Genomic DNA, 19,648 nt, shown 5'->3' on the forward strand with positions numbered 1-19,648 from the left:
GATACTGCCTCGGAAACCCAAGGAGGGGTCCTTATGAGTCAGATCCAACTTGATGGCAGTGAGTTTGGTTTTTTTTAGTTTTTACAAAGTCTCAGTGTTCTTTGGATTTATTTGGTTGATTTTGGGGAGCAGCATGTCTATCCCTGTCCTCCTCATATTTACAATCAGTACTCAGGTTCAAACCAGAGTTTTGAGCTGGTTGAAACTGATTCAGTCATGGTCAGGGAAGCTAAACCAGAACAGATCCGGATTTTAAAAATTTGGGTTGATCTGGAATGATGACCGCATCAGAAACAGTTACAGGTTGAAGCCCTAGAATGAGAGGCTCAGAGGAGGTATAGGAGCCCTTTCAGGAGCCTAATGCATGAGATTGGATTATTGGCAGGACTGTGGAAAGTGACACACATTCAAAGCAGTGCTGTCAGCTGCCATCTTTGAGCGGGTTACCACTATTTGTAACTCTGCTCAAAATCCAAGGGGCAGGAGATCCAGTTGCCATAGATGCGTACACTGCATTTGTTTTTTAATATGGAGTTTAAGTTTCTAGCAGGCCTTTGACCTGTAATTTTTCTTGTTCTGTTTATTATTCTGATTCTAGTTCTGGTTCTGGTTTCACTTCCCTGGCCGTGACTGAACCAGGAGGAACCAGTGTGAGGCCCTGGTTTATACTCTGCCTTAGTACAGTGTGAGAAACTCAGGATATAGACTAAAACTCCATACAGGTAAAGTTAATCACTAGTAGAGACCAGCGGAACAGTGGCGGTAACAAAGTTGCTTCCTTTGCAGGCCTTTTTACTAGGTCTAGACCTTTGAGTTTAGGATTTTTGTGCTAGTCTACCTTTTTCTTTTTTTTTCCTAACACAAGTTCACAGTCAGAATCTCAGCTCTTAATCCCGTTTTGGTCTCTGGAAGAAAAAAAGGTACTTCCCACTGGAGTGAAACCAAGCAGGAGTGTTGATTTTCTTGTTTAAATCACTTTCCTCACCAATAGGGCCCACCCAGCTATCACCTTGTTTTTTCAGTTCTTTAGCCCTTTATTACCTGTACCTTTTCAAGACCCAGTGTCTTCATCTCACTTAACTAAAATGAAGAATAGGAACTTTTTTCCTTTGAGGTTAATACAGTATATGAATGTGGAGATTTACCACCTCCTCTCTGGAAAGTGTCTCTTTTGCATTAAACTCAACTGCGTCAAGTCAGATCTGACTCATAGTGACCCCTCCTTGGGTTTCCGAGGCAGTATCACTATGGAAGTAGATTGCCCAACCTTCCTTCTGAGGAGTGGCTAGTGGGTTTGAACTGCCAGCCTTCTGGTTAGCAGTCACGTGCCTTAGGCACTGAAACTCAGTAGCTTGCATTTTATTACACAGACTTTAAGACTTTTCTCTGGTCTATCATTGCTCAATTTAGGATCACATTTTAGGAATATGAGTTTCTTTTTTTTTTTTTTGCCTCAGTCCTTTCAAAACTGTTTCATATATACCTCCTTAAAAATGTTTACCTCTTTATCTAACTAAATAATTTTGATTTCTGTAACCATTCTTATCTTGTGTTTGATAATTTTTTTCCTCTTTTTAAAAATTAAGCTAGTCAGTGTAACATTTTAATCTACTCTGGTGGTATTTTTTTTAATAGTACTTCCAAAAGGATGTGCTTAAATATCTTATATTTGTGGTTTTAAATTTCTTTTCATAGGAAAATTTACTCAGCTTGTTAGTGGAGAAGTCTTTGAATAGGCTAACAAATCCAACTTTGTATCATTTTGAATTTAAATGCTTTTTGCAGCAATGCTTTACACTAATTAGGCTACCCAATTCAGTGCAGAAAACAGGAAAATTCAGGATTACTGTTAAAAATACCAAATAGTAAAAGTGTCCACAGCTGTTTCAGGTTTCAAATGGAACTCTAGCTTTTGTTCTCTGCTAATCCATAGGTTTATTACAAAAACTTGAAGTAGATACTTTATTTTCACTTTTTATATTTTTTTCTTTTTGATATCTGCCCTTGACATTTTCTAGTTGGTAATCAATTTGAATCTTTTGGGCACAAGTTTGCTTTGTAATATCTAGCTTCTTTCCCCTTTTCAGCATGATTTGCATAAAGGATAGGAAAAAGCCAAATCTTTTAAATTCTAGTTATTCTTAAATTCAACAAGTACGTTTTTTCTATGACTCAGTATTTTTGAAAGTATTTGAATTTCAGTATCAAAATCTTTATATAAGGAAAAATATATAAATTATTTATGGAATATTGGCATAGCCAAATCTTTGAATTTCTGAGAAATCATTTTGTCAAGGTTTATTGACTGACCTTCTTTTGCTTCCTAAAACCCCATTACGATTTACTTTGAGCCTAATATATCCTCTTCCTTGAAGTGACTGTGTTCTAGTGGAAAGAGCACTAGGAATCAGGAGACCAAGAATCTAGAAATGGCTAGTGAACTCCAGTTGCTGAGTGCCCGTTGTGGAGCCCTGTATTTCCCAGGTGTCTCTTTCCTGTGAATGGGAGTTGAATTGGAGTAGAGGAACTCTCAGACTTCTCCCAGCTCTAAAATTACAGCTCTGTATGTCCTGTTTTAGGTTTCAACCTTATTTAGTTCTCAGCAGAAGCAAAGTGTATATAGAATGTCATTTTCCCAGAAATGAAAAAATACATAATAATAAGTATGTGTGCATATTTATGAGCTGCAGAGAAAGTCAAGCTAATTGAGAAATTTTTATTGATTATGTCAAAGGCAGTGAATAATTTAGGCTAATAAATAGATGAGAATTCTGTATTTTAATGGAAAATTGTTATACAATATATTACATTTTTAAAAAGAGGGTACTTTTTTTAGTTTAATTTCTGTCACTTGCAACTTCTAAAATGTCAGTTTGCTATTGCCATCTCTGTGTGTGTGTATAACTCAAATGGTTCAAATCATTAAATGATTTAGGAAGTGTGCCAAACCACTTTTCAGCAGGTAACCACTTTTGAGACTATAGAAGTTTGAATGAATGTCATTAAGGTAATAAAAAAAACAAACTCACTGCTGTCGAGTCGATTCCAATAGAGACCAGATTTGTTGTACCATAACTTTGGCAAAGTCATGGGGCCATAGTTTAAAATACAGGTGTGGGGATTTCTTTCTTTCTTTTTTTTCCCCACTGATTTCTTGGTTTACCTTAAATCTTTCTTAATAATAATAATAGACAATTGAAGTTTATATAGGAATAAATTTGATTGCAATAAAAGTGACGGTTACTTTAGAACTTTGTTTTGACTCTTGGAATTTCATTGCATTTTTTTTCTTTTGTTGTTTAAATGCCTTTTGAAAACTAAAGCATGGTTATGTTCATGTTTATCAGTAGAAATATTAATGATGAATATTACTTATACTTGTATATTGCAGCCATTATGGTGAATCCAAGATTAGTCCAACATGTTAATTTGTTGGGACGCAACATGTATAAAATGAGTCCTGGATTTGGAGTCAGAAAACTTGAGGTTGAGTCACAGTGTTCATTAGTAGGTACTTTACATTTCTGTAGCAGTAGCAGTAGTGGTAGTACTAGTACTATGAGCTAAATATTTGTAAAATAATAGGAATCATTTGGGATCTCCTTTTCAGGATCAATATAACTGACACTTTTTATGGTTCAAATACCATTCTCTACTTACTTTATGGCAACTGTATTTGTATAACACTCTGGCAAAGCCTGATTTCCACTGTTAAAATATTTCAGTTTTGCTAATATCACTTTTACCATTTTTCTCCCACAGAATAACAACAATGTTGAAGCCTGTTGCCGAGCCCTTTCCCAGGAGAGTAGCAAATACTTATATATGGAATACCATAGTCCAGATGACAGTAGGATGAGTAGAAATCGCCTTTTGCATATTAACCTGGGTATCCATTCTCCTGGTAGCTACCACCCAGGAGATGGAGCTCAACTTAATGGTGGTCGAACACTGGTACATAGCTCAAGTGATGGACATATTGATCCACAGCAGCAAGCAGGTAAACAGCTGATATGTCTAGTTCAGGAACCACACTCAGCTCCAGCTGTTGTGGCTGCTACTCCCAACTACAATCCATTTTTTATGAATGAACAGAACAGAAGTGCAGCTACTCCTCCTTCACAACCACCTCAGCAGCCATCTTCCATGCAAACAGGAATGAATCCATCTGCTATGCAAGGGCCTTCACCACCACCGCCACCACCTCCTTCGTATATGCACATACCTCGGTATAGTACAAACCCAATTACTGTTACAGTATCCCAAAACCTCCCTTCTGGACAGACTGTACCAAGAGCTTTACAAATTCTTCCACAAATTCCAAGCAATCTCTATGGGTCTCCTGGTTCTATTTATATTAGACAGACATCTCAGAGTTCATCAGGAAGACAAACTCCTCAGAGTACGCCATGGCAGTCCTCACCACAGGGCCCAGTGCCTCATTATAGTCAGCGTCCTTTGCCTGTTTATCCACATCAACAGAACTATCAACCTTCTCAGTATTCTCCCAAACAACAACAAATCCCTCAATCTGCTTATCATTCGCCACCTCCTTCTCAATGTCCTTCACCCTTCAGTTCTCCACAGCATCAAGTGCAACCTTCCCAGTTGGGCCACCCAAGTTCCCATGTCTTTATGCCACCTAGTCCTTCAACTACTCCACCCCATCCATATCAACAAGGACCTCCCAGCTATCAGAAACAGGGAAGCCATTCAGTAGCATATCTCCCATACACAGCATCTAGCTTATCCAAAGGTTCCATGAAGAAAATAGAAATTACAGTTGAACCCTCTCAAAGACCTGGAACAGCAATTAATAGGAGCCCTTCACCTATTAGTAACCAACCATCTCCACGGAATCAACACTCTCTGTACACAGCTACCACACCACCTTCAAGTTCTCCTTCAAGAGGGATATCTAGTCAACCAAAACCTCCATTTACTGTTAATCCTGTGTATATTACGTACACACAGCCAACTGGACCTTCGTGCGCTCCATCGCCCTCTCCTCGGGTGATACCAAACCCAACTACAGTTTTTAAAATTACCGTAGGCCGAGCAACGACTGAAAACCTTTTAAATTTAGTGGACCAAGAAGAGCGTTCTGCAGCACCAGAACCTATTCAGCCTATATCAGTGATACCAGGCTCTGGGGGAGAGAAGGGAAGCCATAAATATCAGAGGAGTTCTAGTTCTGGATCAGATGACTACGCCTACACACAAGGTAAATGGTACCTCTTTTATGAAATTGAGCCTTTGGGGTGAGCTGGCACTCTCCTATTCAAAATAACATAATTTATGTTAGCTGTTTAGTTTTAATTAAATATTCAGAATCAATTAAATGTTGATAGTTGCATTGCTTATTAAGAATAAGAGTGCTTCAGAGTCATCTACCAACTTTACTTTAAAATATGAAAATGTAGACGTGAGAACAATGACCTAATAAGAGGTTTGTTTTTGTTTCTCTTTTTTTTTCTGGAAGAATATTAACAAGGAGGAAAAGAGACAAGTAGTATAAAATGTATGTTGTCAGAAATAAGAACTACAGAATAGGAAAACAGATTCCTGGAGGATGAGCTCAAGTTCATCAAGGGGAAAGATGTTGATTTTTTTTAAGAAAAGAAGATGGCCTGAAGCGCATAGTAATATTTATAAGTAATACATATTTGTAAGAAGTGGAGTTAGTAATGAAGAATGCTGTTGGTTTAGTTCCTAGCAGGCCTAACTAAATATATAGGGGAATAAATGTATTAAAAGCCTATTTAGATTGTTTCAAGAAACTTGAGAATTTCATATGCCTTCAATATTTAGGAAGGGAAGTAATTATGATTGTAATTCAGTATGCCTTGTGTTGAGCCTGTTTAAAGTACACACAAGTACAGTTAAGGAGAATCTTTGGGAAACTAGGGATGACAGAACAAGACAGATGCATAGATGATGTCATTTTGGTAGCAGTTATAAAAGCCAAAATGAAGGTATGAGAGTAAATGCTCCCCAAAGTTGGATGATGAGGTTCCTTATGAGTATTTTATGCTTTCGCAGTGTGTATAGAAATGTCCAGGTCACTTGTTCAATGTTATTCTCTGTAATGACTTTATCTGTAATGCTATAGCCTTGCTGTTACATCAGCGAGCAAGGATGGAGAGGTTAGCAAAGCAATTGAAACTTGAGAAAGAGGAGCTAGAGCGCTTGAAAGCTGAAGTTAACAGTATGGAGCATGACCTGATGCAGAGACGTCTCAGAAGAGTCAGCTGCAACACTGCAATCCCAACGGTAAGTGATCTGTTGAGATATGTTGAGAGGAATGTGGGGCTATTGGTTGTCCAGGCCATTTGATTTTCTTTTCCCTTTTGTCCTTGGCAGAATTGTTTTTTTGTTAAAAAAAAAAAAAAATGGATGAAGGACTTTTGCCTTCAATAGCTCTTGTCAAACAATTTGATGCTTTATTTTGCACGTGTGTGAAGTCCAGAGGCTCATCGGTATTCTCAAATATTGACAATTATAATCAGGGTATAGCATCATCTATTTACAATAGGTTACTTTCTGTCGAAGTAAAAATGAAAAGTGCACCCTGACCAAATATTTTCTAAATTGTTCTCTGTGTGCTTGCTTATTCTTCTAAGCATGTAATACATTTTTTTCAAGCATTTAAAATCATTCTTCTAGGTACATTAATTCAAATGAGTTAGGAGGAAATCAATATGAATTTGAGGAAAGTGTTGACCATAGGATATTTTAAGGCAGGGCAATTTTGTTAAGTGCCAGTAATTGTAGAAACTAAGATAACAATATTGACAGATAGCAAGATAGCAGTCCTAAGGGGAAGTGCGCCAATGAAAAGATTAGGATAATATATTTTTAACATGTTAGCTCATATATATGAATTATAAAGTTCTTAAATAATTGAGAACATTTTGAAACAGGTCTCCTAAAATCTTGTGACGTCGCAAGCTTTCTATGATCCAACCTCTATTTCACCTTTCAGCATTCGTTTATTCAACAAACATGTATATTATTTTTTTGGCATAGTTTCTGAATGTGGTACTATCCTATGTGCTTAGAGCATACTTGCTAGTGGAAGGAATAGATACATCAACTGATACATCAACAGATAATACAACATGGTAAGTGCTGTGTATGCTCGCTGGTAATAAGAGAATGCATATATCAACTAGTTTATGTATATACTGAATGCACTTCACTCATTGTCCTCTTGCTGAATGTCCTTCTACAGCTCTGCATGTCTAAATTCTGTCTGTTTTTCAAGGCTCAGTTTAAGCTCTCCTTTTCCCATCGACCCATTCCTCATTTTCTACCCTATCTAAACTGAGGATAATCCCTCTCTCTGGGAGTTTACAAGTTTGTAGAAGTGGGCATATACTTCAGGCCTCTTGTCAGTGTGTCTGCAGCTAGGTCCTCATATGGAAGTTTTAAACAAATTCATGGCTTCAAAAGGGATCTGTAAATTCCCTGAAGTTATATGTAAAGTTTATCATGTGTGTTTCTTTGTGAAGTAGGTTTATAACTTAAATCTGATTTTCATAAGGTTATTGGATTGAAGAAAGATGAAGGTGAAGAGCCACCTCCCTAAACGATAGATCATATCGATATAGGCAAAGGAGAAAGGGAAGGCATTTTAGAAGGGAAAGGGACATGAAGTGACGAAGGCTTGAAGTCAAGACAGACTGATTCTTAGGAGGCAGTGAATGAATATAGTTCCCGGCCAAAATGAGATTTCTGATGGTTTAACAGGTTAATGTGTATAAGTGGAGTGGGTCTTCGATCTTGAACACAGGGTTATGGTATTTGAACTTTATTCTGCTGGCAGTGAGGAATCAGAGGTTTTTGAGAAAGATTACTGAGAAACAAGCGTATCCAATAATTTATAAAATTATTTCTAATACTGACTAAATGTTTAAGTTTTGACAGCATTGTAAGTGAGAAAGGAAGTCTATAATTACTTAAAACACTTGGAAAATTACAAAGCTGTCTTTAAATGAAAGGTTCTTTTAATGTAAATAAACTTTCTGCCTCACTTTTTCTCCATTTGAAATATTAATTGAATCCTCTGGGAGAGAGATTTTAGGATGTGACCAGTGTGAGAATCCACCTATGTTATGCTGGGCGTTTTAGAGTCCCTTAGGTACCTGTAAAGCATGAACAGTTTTTCTTAGCATAGAAATCGTTTCCATTAAAATAACCATATGAGCTTTGTTTACCAAACACTTGCTTATATGATTAAACCCTGCTAAATAAACCCTATTAATTTTTGGAGGGAGCATAGAGAACTATCTAATATAGCATGGGTTAGTGCTAAAAAGTGGGAGCACTGGTGGCGTAGTGCCTAAGGCATTTGACTGCTAACCAGAAGGCTGGCGGTTCAAACCCACCAGCCACTCCTCGGAAGGAAGGTTGGGCAACCTACTTCCGTAGAGATACTGCCTCGGAAACCCAAGGAGGGGTTGCTATGAGTTGGGACTGACTATGGCAGTGAGTTTGGTTTTTCAGTGCTAAAAAAAAAAAAAGATTTTTAGATCTGAGCTTTTATTGATGAGACTTCTTTAGAAAAGAAAAAGAGGGGAATTGGGGAAACTGCTACCCTGAGTGTAATTTGACTTATTATAAGGAGCTCTGGTAGCATAGTGCCTAAGGCACTTGACTGCTAACCAGAAGTCTGGCGGTTCAAACCCACCAGCCACTCCTCGGAAGGAAGGTTGGGCAATCCTACTTCCGTAGTGATACTGCCTCGGAAACCCAAGGAGGGGTCGCTATGAGTCGGGGCCGACTCGACGGCAAATAACAACAACAACAAATAAGGAATTTTAAAGATTTATAAAATAGGCAGAATAATATAATGAGCCCCCATGTAGCCATCACCCAGCTTCAGAAATTGGCAACTCATGTATTTGAGAGATGAAAAATTTGAGTGGGTGAGTCCCATGCAATTCCACTGCCAGGCCTGGGGTAAAGGAGAGGACAGTTACGAATGCATGGCTGAGGGGCAGTGTTACATAGTGGTTAAGACAGTGGGCTTTTGAGTCAGGTGCAAATTTGAATCCTACTTCTGCTACTTAAATGTCACTCATATATCCTTGAAAAAGTAACTTTCTCTGTTCTTGTTTTTCTTGTCTATAAAATGTATATGGCAGCGTGTCCACTTCATGGGATTTTTGTTAGGGTTATGTAAGTTAATATATATTAAGCAATTTGGACAGTGCCCGACTAATAATAAGTGTGTGCTTGTAAAATAAACGTAGGTTGTCACATACTGAAAAAATCTGCTTGGACACAATCACACATACACACATGCACATACAAATCTGAAGCATTTTAGAAAACTTTGATTTCCTTTTAACTTCGGGAACATGCTTAACATAAGATATACTTAATATAGAAAATTAATCAAGAAATAAAACACTTAGTCAGAATTCCTCTTTTGTTCATAGAGGCAGCGTGACATGGTAGAAAGAGCACCCACATAGGCTTTGAAGGCAGAATAGCTCTGGCACTCACTGCTGTATCTCACTTCCCTGCATTTGCATTTCCCTATCTATCAAAGGGAAAATAACAAGTCCATTATAATATTGTCATCAAGATAAAGAGATAATGTATGGAAATTATCTGGCATAGTAAATGGGTATCCTTATCATTATCCTCACTGCTACAACATTGTTAATAGAGAATACCTAATAGAGAATTTTTGCTACAAAGCACATAATGCTTCAAGTTTTCAAACAAATTAATTTCTTATCAAGCAATATATATATATTATATAAAAGTTAGAAATGCATTTGGCTAATGAGACTGAGATGCACATGTGTGTGGTTGCAGAAACTCAGAACAGCAGTAGAATGATCTTCTAAGGGGGGCAGAAGTGCAAGATGGATGACAGCCATCACTTTTCTCAATCTATTTGCAAACCTTTGTATTAAATGCTATAGGAGATGTCATCTCTTAAAGAGACCTGTATGTGAAATGTATCTGCCTATGTATCTACATGTGTTTGTGTTTGTCTGAGTGAGAAAAGATAAGACAGAAATCAGACTTGCTGGCCAGCTGAATGGTAACAGTATTAAGTACTCTTAGTTCAGAGATAGAAATGTTGGCTTTACACTAGTAGGGTTCAAGGATGAGACAGTTTTGTGGAGAAGGGGGAGATTTCAGTTGTACCTTGCAGGATAAATACAATTTTAATAAGCAGAGAGCTATCAGTTTCCCTTTTCCCCAAACTATTTCCCCTTATTCATCCTGTTCTAACTGAATTTCTGAACTGCCCTATAGCTTTGAGTTCCAGGTGCATAATTGGGGCCAAGCCATCAAAGAGCATGATAGTGGTCTGTGAGACAACTTTTTTCAGGTGCCTGAGGTATTTCTTCCCCCTGTTAAAAAATAGCTTAGAATTTTTCATTTTGAAATGTCAGACGTAAGCATCCTGTTATCATTCAAGCAGCTCACTAAGTTTTACACAGTGAATCTTGAAACTCCTTCGTTATGAAAACACAGTGTACCTTTGATAAAGGGTAGTGACTTTTCAGAAAAAATTCCCACTCAAAATTAATTCAGAAGCTTTGAAATAGGACATAGGGATCTTATCAGCAAGCCCACATGAGTTCCAGTGGTTTGACTGTCTTTGGAAACGAACCTGTTGATAAGGTTTTTTTGTTTGTTTTTTAAGTTATAAATAAATGCATGGTAGCCTCTTGACTATAGACTATATTCTAATACTCCATACTTAGTTACAAAGCTTCCACTATTCAGGACCACTGTGGCTGAGGTATCTTTTTCCTCCCCTCACCCCCAAAATAGAGGAAAGTTCAGCCCCTTCAGGTCCTTGACTTTCCCATATGACCCTACAGAGAAAAGATTTGGTTCTTTCACATGTTCCTAGGAGGACAGCAGCTCCTTTTGGAGCCCCTAAGGAAGTTCTCTGGCTTTAATGTAAATGCTCAGGTGTATGTTTTAATTAGTGTTGTCTGGTAGAAAAGGCTAAGCGCTTTACATGTTAATGTCACGTGGTTTTCCCATGTTGTTGTTGTTGTTGTTATGTGCCGTCGAGTTGGCCCCGACTCATAGCGACCCCTCCTTGGGTTTCCGAGGCAGTATCACTACGGAAGTAGGATTGCCCAACCTTCTGCGAAAAGACAAGGAATCCGTACTAAATATTTCCAAATGGCTTTTCTGTTCTAGAATTCTAAGGGTTTGTAGCTCTTATTATATTCTGCCTGTTATATCACTGATATGACATTTGATACTTGCTAATTTAATGAGCATTCCTAGTTATTCTGTTAATACCTCTTAACGTCATAATGTACTATATTATTGTTGACGTAAGATATCCTTTTTGTTTATTTTTTTCCACTGTTATATTAACATATTCAGTTCTTACCAAAATGTATGTTTCTAACATAATAGAATTTTGTTCTGTCTTCCTAAAATAGAAGATATTTAGTCCTCCTTTATATAATTGAAATTGTCCTAATAATTTAGTTAATACCTGGCAGTCTAAGGAAAGTAGGCTTTACTGAAAGCTTCAGTATCCATGCCTCTAGATTCTAAACCCTGACTTTATTTTTACTGTACATATACGTAAAGAGTAAAAAAAATTACAAAAGTCAAGGGAAGTAACCAACCCCACTGCCATCAAGCCGATTCTGACTCATAGTGACCCTCAAGGCAGAATAGAACTTCCCCCACAGAGTTTCCAATGCTGTAAATCTTTACAGAAGCAGATTGCCACGTCTTTCTCCTGCAGAGTGACTGGTGGGTTTGAACCACCAACCTTTTGGTTCACAGATGAGCACTTTAACCACTGTGCCATCAAGGCTCCTTAAGGGACGTGTAGAATCTTCTAAAAAGCTTAAGCTGAAGATTAGGGGTCTCTTCACTCTTCATCACCTCATGTATGCCCCTGAGAGGACTCAGGAATGGTTTGTTTGGGCTAGAAAGATTAAGGCAGAGGAATACAAAGCTGGAGAAAGAATGGAAGCCATTTGTTCCTGGAATTTTCATGTGCTAGATTAATTGCTTCCTTTGGTGTAGAAAAAGAAGACAAAAAGATTTCTATATGAACTTATATAGACAATTTCTGTTTAAATTCTGGCTCTGTCAGTTATTAGATTTATAATGTTGGGAACATTATTTAAACTCTCTGTGCCTCAGTTTCCTTATCTATAAATTGTGGATGGTATCAGTACCTACCTTGAAGGATTGTTGTGAGGGAAGAATGAGAGAATTCTGGGAAACACAGTGCCTGATACTTATTAATAAGGCTCATTAAAATTAGTCCTGTTGTAATTTTTACCAGTCTGGACAAGACTAAAATCATGGGCATTGTTTATTTAGAAGGTTGATTCTTACAGTTTCCCTTACCCTGAAAACAGAAAATAAAATATTCCCCAAGCTGTGTGATTTAAGTAGTAGTATGTTGTATGATAGAACACAGTCTACTATTGTAGCCCACCACTTTATATGCAGATTTTGTTATATATTTATATGTGGCCGTTTTGGTGCCCTCATTTCACCCGACTATTCCTTTAAAAACATACGTATAGGACTTCTTAAATATGTCCTTTCTTAAGGACTGAGGCCGTATTATTGGTAATACCCAGTCAGAACATTAACATGAAACGCAGTTCTTAAAATGTTGGGCTTGATAATGACTTTCCCACAATTGCTATTTTGGGTCCTTTCTCACTAGCCTGAGGAAATGACAAGATTGAGAAGCATGAACAGACAACTCCAGATAAATGTTGACTGTACACTGAAAGAAGTTGACCTCCTTCAATCTAGAGGTATAGACTTGATTATTTGGTAAACCATAAGTAATAGTGTGATATTTTAAACTGCTTAAATAGCATTAATTTTGGTTTTACAGATTTTAAGAAATAGTTTTACCCATTTTAAGATGATAATCCTTGTAAAGAGATCCCTCTCTCCCCCCCCACCCCCACCCATGGTCATAGATCAGATTTGGGGGATCAGAGATTAGTTTTACTTTGGCAATTTCATCCTTAAGTACTTATCATTTAGACTGTTCTGTGTTGTTACTCTGCGTTTATCCTTTTTAGTTAGTCATTTATTATAAATATTTTACAAATTGATATGTTTTAATTTTAAAACTTTAGTAGAATTGTTGTTAAGTGATTATCATTGAAAATATCTATAAAATAGTCATCTCAAAGCAAAATATCAGGTATCTCAGTTTTAAAATAAATTCTGTATTCCATTTTTTTACTTGTTGGTGTATCTGTTACATAAAAGCATTTGACTATAATATTGTTCTCAGTGTTTTGGATTTCTTATAGAAGAGTACTACAGTAGAAGCTCTCTTAACTGACTTTCACTTACCCAACTCACCAGATTAAGTGATGTTCTTTTCTTCTATAAAATTAACTAACTGATGTTCACAGCTGTTGCACACTACTATCTAGTAGGATTCACTCTGGCATGCCCACATACTATTGCTCCCATCAGTTGAATTTTCTGCTTACCGAGAGTCTGTTGTGTCTGTTCCCAAACTTGTGTATGCTGTTTACTATAAGTGAGTAATTTAATACACTATTTCAGAAACTGACAGGAATACAGAAGAAGCTTCTCTTTCTATAAAAACTAAAGGTGAATGCTTTTCTAAAGACTCAAAGACAAATCACTGGAAAAATAGACTATGTCAGATATGGATGAAAAGAACTGAAAAAAGTTAAGGGGGGGGAAAATCATACAAATCTAAAAGGATCCTGTCCTCAAATTGCTTTGTAAGCATTCTTTCTCGCTTCTTTGTAAGTTTCTTTGTTGCTCCATTCTAAAAAAATCAAAACAGGAAACTGTACATCAGGGGTCAGCAAATTAGAACCCATTAGCTATTTTCATACATAAAGTTTTAGTGGCACACAGCCACGTCCATTTATTTACATATTGTCTGTGGCTGCTTTGTGCTACACCTGGGAGTTGAGTAGTCACAACAGTAACTGTATTACAGGTGCACAAAGCCTAAAATATTTACTGTCTGGCCCTTTACAGAAAAATTTTGTGGACCCCTGTTTTAGGTCATAATGGTTTATTTAAGAACTTCAGTACAGAACTTCATTCATCAGGCACATACTCAAAGAAAAAGTCTTAGTCCAACAAAAAATACTGCTGTATCTATATGTCTCATCATGTTAAAACCTCGTATATGTGATTTTTCTGAACAATTCTGTTTTGATCAGCCTTTTTCTTTTACCCACCAATTACTGTTCTTAATTATGGCAGCTAAGAGAGCTTCTATTGCATTTTTGGAGTATATAATAAAATACTCCCTTGCCATTTTTCGGCAGTATTAAATAGTAGAAGCAGGTGACCAAAGAGATATGGACCTCTCTGAGCAATAGACAAGAGCAGCTTTGAGTGTGAAAGTTGAGCAATCTTGTCAGGTACCCTTAAAGTTATTTTCAGAAGCTTAGTCATTGTACAGCCTACTAGCTTTAAGCATCGAAAGAATTAATGTGAGTAATGTGGGTGTTACACAGACTATTGCTACTGCATTACAGACGATTGCGTCAACTTTTTTGCTTGTGTGTTCTTTGAAGCAAAACAAGAAACACTAAGTCAAACATTTGCTTAGGCTATTTATAGTAACCCTTATGGGCTCTAGATATTAGAACATCAGCTAAAACAAGTAATTGAATATTTAAGCAGCATCTTAAAGTACAAAAAGACCCATTTAATATATCAAATAGCATTGTGTCTTTCATGGGTTGTCATAGGAATTGTTTTCTGAAAATAGCCTATCCAGATGGACCTAATATTTGTAATATAGTATATGCAAGAGAAACCACATGTAAGGTTTATAAGCTCAGAGTTGTGTTTTTGGTCTGCCCTGTCAATGACCTTAATGAAGAGCTCTTTTTGGTACTTCAGTGTTTCTAAATCTCCTTCCATAAGGGGTACAAACATTTCTATTTTATACTAAATTCTATCCTCCCACTCTCTGGAAAACTTTTTATAGTGAGTTTCCAATCTATAACTTTTAAGCAAGAGATGGAATCTAGTCATTATTTTGGACATTTGAACTAGATGAACTATCAGTGCATGATTTAATGAAAAGCAGCTTTATTGTTGGTTTTGGCAAAAAAAAAAAAAAAAACCTTTTATTGGAAAAATATTAGATTTACACGTCAAGAGATTCAGTGTATTTGAACTATTAGTAGCATACAGCATTCTCTGTAAGTAAGCATAGGTACAGTTAAAATGCTTGAGTTGTTCATTGCAGTCCAAATACAGTGATGGGTTTGAAGAAACAAAGGTAGAACCTAACGTCAGAACTTGAATTAGAACTGACTTTGGAGGAGTCATAGCAGGAGATGGGACTGCACTACACATCAGGGAGTGAACATTTTAAGAGAGATGAAATCTTTATGGCAAGACAGAATTCTTAGAGGTTGTTCTGTCTGATTCCGAAATTGACACAATATCCTCTTTTATCATGAACAAATCTGTGGGCAACATTTAAGATTCTCTTTTTTTGAAAAAATAGGCATCTGTGAACTGCTGATGTCATTTCACATTTACCCAGGTTGCTTAGAGATCTCAAAATATAACTTGATTAATCTTATAGTTAGAGAAATATTCCTTCAGGTGACACATAGTAGACAAGCACTGGTGTGGTAATTCTCTTGGATCTTTTCTCAGAAGGACAGTGTAGATACTTTTTTACCGGGAGGAGAGCGGGAAAATGAGTTTTGAAACCCTGGCGAACAATTTCCCTTCTTTTGTGTTTTATTTCCATAGTTTCCTGAAAAATAAAATAGCAGGAGAAAGAATCCTAAAGCCTGGTGGTTTTATTTATTTTTTTTATAGGAAACTTTGATCCAAAAGCCATGAATAATTTTTATGACAACATAGAACCTGGCCCTGTTGTACCACCCAAACCATCTAAAAAAGGTGAGTAGGGAAATGTCACAAACATCATAGAAATAAATACCAAAATCCTTTGGAAGTTCACATATATAGCTGAAGAAATTTTTGTGGGAGATAGTCATTAACTTGTTCAGCATTAAAAAAAATAATATATTGATGTTGCTGTGGCAATAATGAATGTCCCAAAATTTAAAAAAGCATTGAAATTAATAGCTCCTGGAAGTATTGTCAGAGATAATTAAATGGTATATATAATTTATTTAAAAAATGAAGGTGAAATAGTGTATTATATAGTTAACATTGCAAATTCACAAACTAAATCACATAAAACTGAGGTTTGGAGAAATTATTTTTGGATAATTGTTACATAGAAATAAATTAATATTAAAGGTATCACATCCACTCTCTATATTTTTATGTACCAAATGTTTATTAGCATTTGGTATCTTAAGACACTAATTTCAATTAAATTTAAATGTTGGACTTATTCTGTCTCATTCTTATTAATGACCCATGTTGTTTTATAGTTATAAAACTCAAGACTGACCTAAAGTATGCATTTCATATTTTAATCCCTTTTGTTTTAAGCAACTCAAGATCATCCGATCACGAAGACATATAGACTAATTGAGAATGCTTTATTTTTTTAAAAAAAAATCACTTATGGGTATAACATTTAAAAATCTCATCAGACTTCCTGAAATTATTTTTAATTAGGAAATGTATAAAGTCTAACTAACATTGTTGTTGTTGTTGTTGTTATGTGCCGTCGAGTCAGCCCCGACTCATAGCGACTCCTCCTTGATCTAAATTACTTAAATTTTAGTTAAACAGCTTTCAAGCTCAGTACAGAGTGTTTTAAGTATTTCGTTGATAGGTTGCAGCTCAGTGTCTGTCCTTCTTTTTATTGTTTAATACTACTACCATGGAAGTTTCATCTGATCCGCATTTAAAATAGTCTGCTGACTTCTAAAAATGGCACAAAGCAGAATCTTAGTGGCTGACTGCCAAGTACCAGATTTGGTGCTGTGGCAACATTATATTGCAGTTTCCTGCTGAAAGTCACTGGGTCATACATCATTGATCAATGTAATCTTTTGGATTCATAATAGATGAGTCTTTAAACTTGATTTTACCTGAGTAACTATTAAGGAATTATCACCTACTGGTAGTACAGTAGATGAATTTCAATTAATTGATTTAGGGTCTGTCATGGAAGAATCACCCAATTTAAGGGGATGCATTAAAAAGTTGTTAACCTGTGAACAAAGGAAGAAGTTGATGAGAAATGGTTGGCAGTATCTGAAGGAGAAGGAGAAGACAGGGATCCTGTGTATTTATTGAGTGACTATTTTGATAACATCATAGTCACTGATTACTCTTGGTCATGTGACCTAACTTGTTCATTGCTTAATTACCTCAGTCTTCCCTTCTTTGTCTACTGTATCTGATAAGTTTTCCATACTGCTGCTGTTTCTTCAAGGAACTCTGGTGGCACAGTGGTTAAAGCATTTGTCTGCTAACCATAAGGTCAGAGGTTCAAACCTACCATGTGAGAACAATGAGGCAGTTTACTTCCATAAAGATTTACAGCCTAGGAGACCCAATGGGGCAATTCTACTCTGCCTTATATGGTCAATGTGTGTCGGAAATGACTTGATGGCAGTGAGTTTGGTCTGGCTGTCTCTTCAGGAAAAGGAAATAAAGATAATTATTGATTGTTATTTGATAGAAATTTTCTAGGAGGAACCAGTCATCATTTTCATCATGTATCTAATATGCTAAGTATGTTCCCATCACGTTTTCTCTTTTAATTCTCATAGCTCCCATGTTTGGTAAACATTACTCTGAATTTATAGATGCAGGGACTTGAGATCTCAAATATATACTAGTGCTCATTTTAGCACAGCACAGTCAGGGAGGAGCAGCATTTATTCAACAAAAAGTATTTCAGAAGTTAGTCATGTTCAGTGTTACCTTGTAAGATGCTTGAGAAGAAATTTGATTAGAAGAAAATTGTCTGTGATCTTCAAGATTATCAGAACTGTGGAGAGAGAGTGAAATGCAGACTGCAGTGTGTTCAAAGGATAAGGAGAAAAAAAAGAGAACCTTGGACCGATAAGTATTCACATAACTCTGTTAAGTGACGCTCTTCCGGAGGCCCAAGCTTAGGACAGTGTGCAGGGTCACACACCCCTCCAGCTCACCAAGGCCCTGTCATTGCACACAGGAGCCGCTCAGATATTTGTCATATGGATCATTGAAAGTGGATTTGACATTGTGATTTCTCTAGCATAATCAGCTGGATTTATCAGGCACCTGACCTTGCTGCTCCTTTGCCATTGCCTTAATCTCCACAACAGGCCTTGGAACTCCAATAGAAGATGTTGAGTAAAAACTCTTTCTTATCATCTCTTATCTCTAGGGTAACCCAAAGATCTGTTTGATCTTTGTTTTTAAAGAATAACTACCTACATTATAACTAATAGGTATTGTAGTATATGATATACCTCTAATAGCCAAGGAATTGGACTCTCGATACAGATTATTAAATTGATTGAGTTTTTTGGTTCACTTCCATTGGCATGATTTTGACCCACTCAGCCCAGGCATCAAATAGAAATTTAAGCCCTAAAAATACTCTTTCACAAATGAAAGGGGGAAAAAAATCCATGATGGTTTCATTAATGTAATCACTATGGCTTTTTTTTTTTAATTAGGAGTACTTAATTTTCATTAGTTTGTCAGATTATATATGTGGTTATTATATTCTTATGAAAAACCTATATTGAAAACCCTTTTGGTTCCAAGTTAGAGCATGTGCTCATTTTAGCTTAAGTTGTGTAATTCACTGCTACAGTGCCTTCTCTTTAACTGTAACTAATGATTTTTTCTAAGGTATTGCCAGTTAAATATCAAGTTGTCTTTTTTCTTTTTTTTGCACTACAATGTCAGTTAGCAAGGTTAATGGCAATATTTAAAGGAGGCACCATCTTGACCATTAGAAACAATTGTAGTGCTTTAACTTCCAACACTGCTTCAGTACATTCAGTGGCCCTCTAGAATTCTAAAAGACTATGTATTCGGTGGTTTGACTTCTCCTGTTAGGAAGGTAATGCCAAATGCATCCCTGTTACACAGTGGTGCAAACAGATAATATGTTGGGCTGCTAACCAAAAGGTTAGAGGTTCAAGTCCATCCAGAGGAGCCTTAGAAGAAAGGCCTAGTAATCTACTTCCAAATCATCAGCCATTAAAAACCCTGTGGATCATGCTCCAGGACATCTCCATCAATATTAAACTAGCAGCATTAAAAAAAAAAAAAAAACCGTGGAAACCTTAAACCAAAAATATCCCTGGAGTCTTCTTAAAACCAAATAATATTTTAGTTTAACTAGTAAAAAATGTCTGCCTTGGGCATTATGTTCTTTCAAGATGTATCTATGTGGGATCAAATTGACAGCAGCAATTTGAAAGATTAGATAGGAATCTTAGGGGGAAGTGATTTTATGTTAATGGGGAGGAACCACTCAGAAAAGGAGGGAGAGAATAGTAGCGTAACTTGAAAAATGTAATCAGTGTCAGTCCATGTAGAAACTGTTGCATTAACACAACGACTGAAATAAATAATATTTTTTAAACAAAGAAAGAAAACCCTCTGGAGCACAGTTCTACTCTGACACACTGGGTCAACAAGAGTTAGAATCTACTCAGTGGCAACTGGGTTCTTTGTTTTGTTTTGTTTTTTCATCAAA

General features: G+C 36.5%; 1 protein-coding gene across 1 annotated transcript in view; it reads left to right on the plus strand.

The window, feature by feature from the left end:
- Positions 1–19,648, plus strand: part of TAB3 (TGF-beta activated kinase 1 (MAP3K7) binding protein 3) — a 35,572-nt gene that overhangs the window by 1,172 nt on the left and 14,752 nt on the right. The window contains exons 2-5 of the mRNA XM_007958449.2: positions 3,763–5,224; positions 6,113–6,273; positions 12,698–12,791; positions 15,835–15,918. Coding sequence (XP_007956640.1) covers positions 3,763–5,224; positions 6,113–6,273; positions 12,698–12,791; positions 15,835–15,918 — 1,801 coding nt within the window. The remainder of the gene's footprint in view (positions 1–3,762; positions 5,225–6,112; positions 6,274–12,697; positions 12,792–15,834; positions 15,919–19,648) is intronic.

Source organism: Orycteropus afer, unplaced genomic scaffold (assembly GCF_000298275.1).
Source record: "Orycteropus afer afer isolate SDZICR_OR568_19922 unplaced genomic scaffold, OryAfe1.0 scaffold00981, whole genome shotgun sequence".
Lineage (NCBI taxonomy): Eukaryota > Metazoa > Chordata > Mammalia > Tubulidentata > Orycteropodidae > Orycteropus > Orycteropus afer.